Source organism: Pistacia vera, unplaced genomic scaffold, assembly GCF_008641045.1.
Source record: "Pistacia vera cultivar Batoury unplaced genomic scaffold, PisVer_v2 Contig317, whole genome shotgun sequence".
NCBI lineage: Eukaryota > Viridiplantae > Streptophyta > Magnoliopsida > Sapindales > Anacardiaceae > Pistacia > Pistacia vera.
This window is the reverse complement of record NW_022196132.1, coordinates 1,445,898-1,457,152: the sequence shown is the minus strand read 5'-3', so window position 1 is coordinate 1,457,152 and position 11,255 is coordinate 1,445,898. Positions and strand designations below refer to the sequence as shown.

The 11,255-nt window shown below is 39.3% G+C and overlaps 1 protein-coding gene across 1 annotated transcript; it reads right to left on the bottom strand.

Moving 5' to 3' along the window:
- Positions 1 to 7,317: 7,317 nt before the first annotated feature.
- LOC116136580 (B3 domain-containing protein REM19-like) lies at positions 7,318 to 9,646 on the bottom strand. The gene is made up of 3 exons (XM_031422254.1): positions 9,557 to 9,646; positions 7,666 to 8,205; positions 7,318 to 7,575 (listed from the first exon to the last, which is right to left on the bottom strand). The coding sequence occupies exons 1-3, from the start codon at positions 9,644 to 9,646 to the stop codon at positions 7,318 to 7,320; spliced, it is 888 nt and encodes a 295-aa protein (XP_031278114.1).
- Between the last annotated feature and the right edge of the window lie 1,609 nt (positions 9,647 to 11,255).

The following is an 11,255-nucleotide window of genomic DNA, read 5'->3' as shown; positions in this document are numbered from 1 at the left end:
CTCCTCAAGATCTCGCATCAATGGTGGCTGAGACTAATGTCGCATTTGATCATCAAGTTTGGTACATGGACAACAGCATTAATGCCCATATTACATCAGATGCAACTAATCTCACTCATCAGCAGCCCTTTCGTGAATCAGAAACTGTAACTATCGGAAATGGTTCAGGTATGCAAGTTCTAACTACTAGTTCTACCACCTTTAACTTCGGCCAATCCCATTTTCATCTAAATAAAATTCTCCATTGCCTACAAGCAGTTACCATTCTTATCTCTATCAATCAATTTTGTTTAGATAATAATTGTTACTTTATCTTAACTGCTAATGATTTTATCGTGAAGGAGAACCTGACTGGCAAAATTCTACTTCAAGGTGTGGTTGAAAACGACCTATATCCACTAGTTGGGTGCAAAACTTCTCATAAGAGCCTCACATGTCTTTCAGCAATAATAGGGGTTCGAGCTAATGCAGACATTTGGCACTCAAGACTAAGACATCCCTCTAGTGTCGTTTTAGAAAGTTTGTTTCGTTTAAATAAACTCTCGGTCAAAGGTCCTTCAAATAAAATTGAGTTTTGCTCAGCTTGTCAACTTGGCAAAGCTAAGCAACTACCTTTCCCAAAGTCTAGTAGTCAGTCTTCTGTTCCTCTTGCCTTAATCCACTCTGATGTATGGGTTTCCCCTGTACGATCACTTGGTGGTTGTTCCTACTATGTTTTGTTTATTGATGATTATTCGAGATATTCCTGGCTATATCCTTTACATAGAAAATCTGATGTGTTTGCAACTTTTGTTAAATTTAAAACCATTGCAGAAAAAATTTTCTCCACATCAATAAAGCAACTACAAATAGATAACGGTGGAGAGTTTACTTCCAACCAATTTAAAAATTTTCTGACTGCACGAGGGATATTCCATAGGCTGACTTGTCCACACACTTCTCAACAAAATGGAATTGCCGAGCGAAAACATAGACACATCCAAGAAATGGGACTAACACTTCTAGCTCAATCTAGTTTGTCCCCCCAATATTGGGTTGATGCGTTTCTTACTTCATTGTTTTTAATAAACAGATTGCCTACCAAAGTCTTAGGTAATGTGACACCTTATTTTTTACTTCATAAAACTGAGCCAACTTATATAGACTAACGTGTTTTTGGATGCGCTTGTTATCCACTCCTTCGACCATATAACGACCATAAGCTGGCATTCCTTAGTAAAAAGTGTCTCTTCCTAAGCTATTCCAACTATAAAAAAGGATATAGGTGTCTCGACTTAGCCACTAAACGGGTATACATTTCACAACATGTCATATTTGATGAGAAATCTTTCCCAGCTAAGGAACTAGCCGAGTCCACCACATCTCGAAAAACAAATCCTACTGCAGGTGAACCACTGATAATTCCTAGTTCAGTTATATTTAGTAACTTATTATCTAACGTTTCTGCAAGTGTGCTATCTCCAAATGATCCTTCTCCCCCTTTAGTTCAAATGCCACTTCTTGCGGCATCCAACTCTACCCACCAATCTCCACCTCCTGCGTCCAATGATTATTCTAATCCTCCTCCTACTTTACATTGTGAAATCCCATTGAACCAGAAATTGTCATTCCACTAATATCTCCTTCTCCACAGGTACCGCTAGAACCCGATAATACCTCCACCAATCCAATTGTCCAGCCTACCTCCACTCAAATTCAAACTTGTTCCAAAACAAGTCACTCTCGCCCAAAATCATTTCCTGATTAATAATTATTCTATAACACCCGACATCCTTTGCAAGCTTTTTCTGCAGTCTTGGATACTCTTGAACCAACATCCTACACTTAAGCAGTTTCAGATCCATAATGGCGTGCTGCAATGGGAAGGGAATTTGATGCATTGATGGAAAATGGGATGTGGTCTTTATGTCCTCGCCCCCTTGATAAACACATTGTCAGGAACAAATGGGTATACAAAATTAAGAGGAGACCAGATGGCAGTATTGAACGTTTTAAGGCCAGACTCGTGGCCAAAAGGTATGATCAAAAGAGTGGTGTGGACTATCATGAAACTTTTTCACCCGTGATTAAGCCAACTACTATTTGACTAGTTTTGGCTATTGCAGTTCATTTTCATTGGCCCATCCGACAATTGGATGTGTCGAATGCATTTCTACATGGGTTTCTAAATGAAGAGGTGTTTATGGAACAACCAAGAGGTTTTGTTGATGAAACCAACCCAAACTATGTTTGCAAATTACACAAGTCTCTTTATGGTCTTAAACAAGCCCCCAAAGCTTGGTTTCGACGATTATCACAGCAACTTATTGAGCTTGGTTTTCAAGAATCCGTCAATGACTACTCTCTGTTTACTCTACATACTGATAATGTCAAAATTTTTGTCTTAATCTATGTCGATGATATTTTGGTGACAGGATCTGATGCCCCAGAAATTACCAAACTCATTCGACATCTGCAGAGTATTTTTCATGTCAAGGATCTTGGTTGCCTGTCTTATTTTTTAGGTGCGGAGGCTGATCGGAGCTCATAAGGACTGCATTTATGTCAAACCAAGTACATTTGTGATCTCTTAGATAGAACTCAAATGGCTGGTGCCAAGCCACTTGCATCGCCTACGGTAGTAAGTACCAAACTGTCCAATACAGAAGGAGACCTCATATCTGATCCTTCTACTTATCGGCAAACCATTGGGGCACTACAATACCGCACACTAACACGTCCCGATATTTCTTATGCTGTTAACCAGCTATGTCAGTATATGCACCAGCCAAGAACTCCACACTGGCAGGCTATGAAGCGAGTTCTTCATTACTTAAAGGGCACTGTCAACCAAGGACTGTTCTACACACCATCTTCTCTACAATTACATACCTACTGCGACTCGGATTGGGTAGGCAATCCAGACGACAGAAGGTCTACTAGCGGCTATGGAGTTTTTCTCGGCAGAAACTTGGTTTCCTAAAGCTCCAAGAAACAACCCGTGGTCTCTCGTTCGAGTACCGAAGCTGAGTAGAGTTCAATGGCCCTCGCTACAGCTGAAGTATACTAGATTAGAATGCTTTTCAAAGAATTGGCTATCGGTCTAGTCCATACACCAACTATATGGTGCGATAACATTGGGGCAATTGCACTTGCTTCAAATCTGGTGTTCCATGCCAGAACGAAGCACGTGGAAATTGACTAGCATTTTATTCAGGAGAAAGTATGCAACAATGATATTAAAGTCCAACATGTCTCAACCATGGATCAATAGCGGATCTCTTCACCAAAGGCCAAACTGCACAACGTTTTCAGTATCTAAAGAGCAAATTAATGGTCTGCCAAAACCCCATTAATTCAAGGGGGGGTGTTAGACTATCAGAAGCTTTAGCAGAAAATCCAGGAGCATCTGCACCAAATCCTCACTCCATCCATTATGTTACTAACTCAAAATGATCCACTGTTAGCGTAACTTTCTCCTACAAATGTGTATTTTGTTTCCTCATTTTGATTAGGTTTGTTTCCTTATTATACGATTGATAGCTCAATTGTACATATATAAATATAATGGAAAACTACACGGCTTGAGTGTGGAAGCCAAGCCAAAGATATTTCATCCTCCTGTTGAATTATTAAGATTTTACAATCAAGTTCTCGAGACGTTCTTGCCCTGACATCGGCACTTTTCTTGGATCCTTCTCCTGAATCAAATTAACAATGAGTTTCATTTATCTTGCACAAATCCTATTACATATCTCTAGAGCATTCATACATGCACATAGAATTATTTTGGAATGAAAAAAAAAATACTTGATGTTTACCATCATTTTTACAAATCCTTTTACCTCTTTGCTTCAATGTAGTTGTTCTTTCTGGTGCTTCTTCTTCCGTTTCCTTCTCCTCCTCTTCTTCTTATTCACTGTCATCACTGTTACTACCGTGATCATCATCAAAATCAGTACCTACATCGGTAATTTCGTGCTCCTCCTCTTCTTCCTCCTCTATATCAATGCCCACATGAGGACCAGTTTCATTCTTCTCACAGCCAGATTTCCCCAATATTTTAACATTAAATCCACCATCACCATTGTATTGAAAAACTAAAAAATCTCCAGACACTAAAGAATTGTCTTTCACAAACTGTTGCCAGCCATTTGCAAAATATAACCTATTGTCAGTATATTTTCATATGCCAAACTTTTCCGATTCGATACCGAATATAAATTGGCAGAGGAAAGGCTTTATGCGCAGAAGAATTACCTTTGCAGTCTGTACCAGCAACTTGACAAGGAGAGGTCCGAATTGGCACATCGCACGTCAGAGGGCGACCCGGATATGCTATTAAATGCTGTCTTGAACAGAGTGAACCAGATAAAACGGCAAGTCATGGTATTCAATGATATGGAAAAAGTGGCCAAAGGATTTGGAAGGACCTCAAAAAAAATTCTGGAGGAACACTATGATCTGGAGATTGATGACTAAAAACAAACAATCCTTGTGGTTGCTGGATCGACTTTGTCAGACTTATTCATCAAACTTCACTGTTGAAACATCTTCTTGATGCTTAGAACTCATCACCGTTACATTCTTTTAAGCATATATCTCATGGCTTGTACGAAATTTCAATCTACATTAGATTGCGGCGTGGGGTGCAACAGAAAGGGAGCTGAAAATCCCATTGATTGATGTCCAAACGTTTTGATTCTCCACTGAAGTGAACGGAGTGTTGCATAGGCATACTTAATTGATGGTTGTATCAGTCTGTTGGCAAACCAATGAGGGCCTTTAGTTGACCTCGTTGAAATTTTGTTTCTTGATTAGAGCTCTGCTAACCCACGGTAGTCATTCTGTAATGGGTAGTTGAAGGAAATTGTATAAATGAGAAACTGTTGCACAATTGCAGTTTTACAGAACCAATGACAGGGCTGTGCTTCGATGTTTAGTGGGATGGCCTGTCGTTGGTGGGTGTAACATTGCCTATTTTTATTGTTAGTCACACGTTTCTTAAAGCTGCTGATCTGTGAGCCACAATGCTCGTAGAATGAGTCTGTCATCTCTTATGGAATGGCTTTATTTCAGAATTACAGCGCAACTTTTCTATACTGTGGTTACTAATTAAGTCAGTCTATGGTTAGAGGCTTTTATCACGCCAATATCCTCTGATTTCACAGCAACCTTGGAGCGATTATTGGAGATTGCATATCAAAACTATTCAATATGGTCATAACATGCAATTGCATCATTAAATTTCAATCATAACATGTAAAAGACGATTGAAAACTGTTAAAATTTGTTTCTTTAGTAATTTTACTCTTTCACATACTAATTTGTGCATATATGTAAATGAAACAATTAATTAACATCAAATAATGTTGTAGAATGAAAATTTAACGAATCCCAAATCATAAAAGAATATTAAATGAGTTATATATATATACATATGAACGGAACAAATTCTGCCCAAAGTGAACAAACATCAAACTAGCTTCAAACCCAAATAATTTTCCAGAAAATCACAACAAAGAGAAAAAGAAACTAAAATGGACATGGAAAACCAAATATATTCTGTTTGTTTGCTAAAAACAATAGTACATGAAGCTCTCCAAAAGCAAGCTCTGAGAAAGGTTTAAAGCTTTCTCCCTCTCTCTCAAAGTTTCACCCATTAATCGACCAAGAAATGCAGAGAGAGGGTTTCATCGTGCCAACCAAAAGAACTTCAAAAAGAAATAAAGAAATTAAAAAAAACACAGATCATAAGAGCAGAAAGGAAGATGAAAGCACCAAACTGGCAGAGCTGAGGCTTGGGATGAAGACCTTGAAAAATTTGGGCAACCTCTTGTTGGTTCTGTTGGGCGCCATTTTCTCTGTGTTTCGGAATGAGAAAAGTGAAAAACCAAAATGAGTAGGGTGTGGAACTTTGTGTTTGTTATTGGGTGTGTATAGCCATGAAGTGTGGTATTTTACTGTAGCTTCAGAATGGAGTAACAGCAAGCAGGATTTTGGGAAGGGTTGTTGACTGGGCAAATGGGGCAGTAAGAACGGGCACTGGTACGGCAAAAAACTCTTTTTATTTGGCAGTAGGAATTAGGCGGCCCAAGTTTTCTCCAAAGGGTGGACTAGTACAATGAGATCAACAAAAGGGAGAGCAATTTTCTTAAGAATTATAGTATGGGAGAAATTTTTTAATATGGGGATGTCTGCTGGGATGGCTGTTTGGGCTCCAATGGGTGTTGGTTAGAGGTGGCGGTGGGTTATGCCGTGTTGTGCTTTGCCAGACAATCAAAACTCAAAGCCCACGACACGGCTCATGGCCCGGTGAGTTATGTCATGTCATACTTTTGTGAGTCGATCCATGTGTTGCACAGGTTGTTTTTAAAAAAATTTTAAATTTTTATTTTTTTAGATTATGGGCCAGGTTGTGCCAACCCATATGTCAAATCCTCAGTCCGCATGGCCCAGGGGCCACGGCAAAAAAATTATGGGCTGTGCCGGTGCTGGATGGTTACGGTGTTTGTGCTCGGTTTGGGTTCATGAAGGAACAGTTGGGTTTTTTTTGCTTGGTGGGCTTTTTTAGTTACTCGAGTTTCTTCGTTAAGGTTTACAAGATGGTGGACTGGGTTTATAAGGGGCTGGATTGGGTTCTGTTTGTGCTGAAGGCAGGAGGAAAGCTTGTGGGCTACTGCAAAGGAAAAGCTTGGATTAAATATTCGGGCTTTCACATGATAAAGGGCCCGGCTGCTAGTTGGGAAGGGAGAATTTCGGGCTGCTGCTGTCTTCGGATTTCTGTGGCTGGTGAGAGGATTTTTGGGCCCTCGTTTTTCTTTCTAAGTTGTACAACTTATTGTTAGGCTGGACAAGGCCTGGTTTTTTATAGGCCTGGCGGTGGGCTCAGCAAAAAGTGTCAACTTGGAAATTACAAACACAATGCCTTCATCAACTTGAAAATTAGTTACAATACTCCAATTTTTTAAACCATGCACACCAAGATTGTTTTTGGATGTTGGGTTTGCTCAATTCTTCACAAATGGCATAAATTGTCAACAACAAACTTTTTTCCATATATAATAGGCATAATCTATACAATGTTTGCTATCTATTGCATTATTTTGAAAGATTATGAGCCTCTTTTAGCATTAATCTTAATCGAGTAATACTACACTTACAACCCAATCTCACAAATTTTCTCTCACAATCCCACAGTTGGTTAGCTCGCAAATAAGTCCTATCTGCTCACTAGAAGTGTTAACATGTCTAATAACGGGTTGATCAAGCTACCATGTCGGGATTGTGAGAGAAAGTTTGTAAGATTAGGTTTTCAGCCAATCTTTATATTCATTTTCAATTAAACTTTGCAGCTGCAGGATATACTGAAAGTTTAATAATAAAGTCTTCCATCTTGATCAACTCAAAGATACCGATATCTCCTTGCTTCAAATTTTCCTCTTTTGAAAATTCAACCCATCCCTGTGTTAAACGAAAGCCTCCACGAGTCGACTTCTTGATTTTAACACACAACACTCTTCCATCAGGAACCTGTAGATTAATAGTTCTGGAATTTCTACATAAATACCTGTCCACAAATTTCACTGGCACGCTCTGCAGAATCCAAAAAAGAATGGCAACTTAGAAGATATGAATGTCATCAATATGAGAAGATTCATAACCACATTTTATCTACAAACTCACCACACGGCGTTCAGTTGTGCTATGAGATCGTAAAAACACCATGAATGAAGGATTTCTTGGCTTCAACAATCTGGCGATGTGGATTGCTCTCTCTCTGTCTTTTTTTGAGACAAATCTGCGTTTAATAGGAATGTAGATTCCCATTTCTTCAAGTAAAGCTAAAAAATTATATTTATTCTCATAATCTGACTCATTTATCTCTGCCGTTTCAACCATTGTAGACTTGTTTTCATGCTTCGGTTTTGAGTTGTCCGCATTGCATTGTGGTTTAGACTTCACGGCACTATATGGGTAGTGAATCTCGCAAGCGGTGGAATCAAAAATAAGAACCTGGAAAGTTGAGTTCTTCAGATATTTTGAAAACCAAGAAGTATCCACAGAGAATTGTGATATTGGACAAAGTCGTGCCAACCATCCCGAAACCAAATTTTGGTCCCATTTTTGGTCAATCCGATAACCAAACTCGACCATTGGGAACTTCCACCGTTCGATATCAGAAAGTTCGTTCCCAAACCTCTTCACGAACATTTGCGGAATCTCCTGCGATCATACAAGGGTCAGCTGATCTATTTAATATCCACAACTGAACCATTTATAAGCACACAGATAGGCAAACTGATCGACATAGACAATAATCCCTGCACTTACCAGCTTCTTCTCTTCCAGGGAAGAGGGAAGGATAACCTTGAAGAAATGTACGACTTCTCCATAAAGAATTTGATGTAACAGGTTCGCCTTTCCTTCTAGTGCAAGCCATTGTTTAGTTGCCAGAGATGAAGCTATGGGTGGTGGTTGATAATGATATATGGTTCAGGCTTCAGAATTATAGTGCTGCATAAACTTTTGTTTCTGGCTGATCGTTTCATATACCCTTCAGAAGTTGCACTATTTTGAGAGATGTTTAGAGTTCCAATGAATGATAATGCCACTCTCATTTCCAACTTCTAGGCACAAACTCTTACACTGTTTTTTGACTTCCAATGTTTTGAATCAAAGCTCGGAATATGATTAAGGGTTAAATCGAGTCAAGTTGAATATCTTATATAGAACTAGACTCAGATCACACTATACCAAGTTTAAGATCAAGTTCGAGCCTGAAAAATCAAGTTCGAACTCAAATTGGTACTTAAATGGGAAATTGAGTTGAGTTCGAGTGCTCACGAGCTGCTCCACTCAATTTTCACCCCTAAGAAGGTAAATTTTAAAAGAGATTATCAAGCATGCACGGAATGCGCACAATGAGTATTAAATTTTTTGACTTCCAATAAATTTATATGGAAGAGACACCCACAGGAAGGAGTCTAGCAACTAATATCAAGCATGCAACTGATAAATATGATAAGGGTATTAAATCCTTAAATATTTTAGGCATCTGAAAACTTTTAAGTACTGAAGTCACAGAAACTTGTTCAGCAGCTCATGAGCTTTTGCCATATTAAACAACATCTGGAATGACAGAAACTAATAGAATCCGCGATATCATATAAATGTGAACAAAAAATTTATGCCTAAATTTCATGTATACTAAACTTTCTTAGTACCCAAATGATTGACAAGAAATCATCAAATAAATAACTTGGAGCTTTCATGCAGAGGACCGATCTTCCATGCAGAATAGAACAATAGAATAATTTAATCAAGACCAGCTCGTACATGTTTTAAGGACATAAAAAGACGTCATTTGCTTAATTTTCTCCTTCAAAGTTAGGTAGCTCTTCGCATGCAATCAAAACTGCATTACTTATATGTTATGTTTGGTAGCCAAGAAACTTTCAGAAAATGAAAGTGCATGTATGTGTTCCTGTAGCTTAGTTAAAAGAAAAAAAAAAAGGTCTTGTTTTTCTTATTTAACCAAACATCTCAGCTGACAAGGAATAAAGTTATGACTTACCAGTTTCTTGACTTCAAGGAGGAGGGTAGGATAACCTTGAAGAAATGTGAACAGGCAATGAAATTCAGCTCTGTGCCAGACCAGAGCCATTTATATAGTTAGTTGGCACTAACAGATGACTGCTATTACTTCCTTTTCTCAAACTCTGTTTCTGATGCTTTGATGCACTTTATTTTATTACAGTAATCAAGAAAAGATACTGACATTTAACTTTAAATGCTATCAGCAAGAACTTTAATGCCATTCTGGATTGAAAAGTTTAACATTAACTATTGAAGACAATATTAAAGCTAAGTAGCTAACATGAAGACAGCAAATATCACTAATCCAAATTACAGTTTTTTTTTTTTTTTTTTTGGAATGATATTTCGAGTTAATAATGTGGTTGTATAAACTGCAATTTAATTCCAAACCAAACTCATTTATAGAGTTGTACAATATATTTGTTGATGCTCGTTTTTGGCACCAACTAATAGTCACGTGCGTATTGCCGATTGGTGGATTAACCCCGTGATAAGGGATATACGAAGTGAATAAATGCAGAGAAAGCTTTTAAAGTGGTTCGATGCTAAGGTAGCAAGTCCTACGTCCACTGATGTGTATTGTTATTATGTGGGTCAGGTCGCAAAGCGACCGACTTACAGAATATGAAAAGTAAATGTGTTTACAGAGAGAGAGAGTCTTTGTAAAATTGCCGAATCCCCTTAATGAAGGGGTCTTCTTCATTTATATCAAACTGAAGCGTGTAATCATCATTACCCAGGGTGGTGTGATTGTCAGGATATAATCCGGCTTTATTCCCATTGCTCTCTCCCAAGCTGACTTCGCACGATTTATTGCAGGGAAATGGGCGCGTGTGAGCTCCATATCATGTAGCAGGTCTGACGTGTGCGTGTTGCTCTGACGGGAGCGGTCACTCTTCACCCAACTTTCCCACGTCAGCCCTTTATTTTCCAAGCACATAACAAGCCCCCTAGTTTTTAAGGTTTGAGGATCGAGCCTTGGAAACTAAGTCACATTGGAGGTTTTGGTCGCTCCGACCTGAATGGGATGAGCTCGGCACAGGACTCTTGCGAACACGATCTCACGCAATTCCTTGCCTAAGCGACCTGACAATCTTCATCCTAGCGACCTGGACCTGATGGACGCTCCTTTCTGTACCTTAGAGGTTCAATGAACCTGGCTCGCGCTGTCAGCGCTCTGCACGCTTAAAGCGTCTGTCAGCACATTAAATGTGTTGTGTGCTGACCCGACGCCGTTTTGACAGCATGGTTGTGTAACGCATTCGAAACGGCAACCCCTATCACGACATTTATGTGACGTGGATTCGAAACGACGACTCTTATCACGGCATTTAATGCGACTGGGGCACAGTTAATGCGGAGAGAGAGAGCTGCTCGTTTCGGTTTTGAGGGTGGTAACCGTCGATTCGCAATCCATATAAAAACTTGTATTTTTCAGATGAGGTCACCGAAATTTCTTTCGCTTCAGTGACAAACCTTTGCAAACCAGGAACCATTCTCTCCGATCGCGCTTTTCAGGCAACCGAAACAAATTTCGGCCTCAGCTTCGCATCCCAAAGAGTAATTTCTCCTTTCCTTTTTTCATTTTGCACTGGTTTGGATGGACCATGGCGTTGGGTCTCCGTGTTTCACCAGAGACGTGACACCGTCATTGATTCGAGCCGTGGATGGCGGCT

Bases quoted from the DNA above. Each gene is read 5' to 3' on its own strand.
- LOC116136580 (XM_031422254.1), bottom strand. From the start codon at position 9,646: ATGGCTCTGGTCTGGCACAGAGCTGAATTTCATTGCCTGTTCACATTT. The intron at 8,206-9,556 runs GTAAGTCATAAC...GTATGATCGCAG, and splicing joins TCCTTGAAGTCAAGAAACTG to GAGATTCCGCAAATGTTCGT. The intron at 7,576-7,665 runs GTGAGTTTGTAG...TGGATTCTGCAG, and splicing joins GCACAACTGAACGCCGTGTG to AGCGTGCCAGTGAAATTTGT.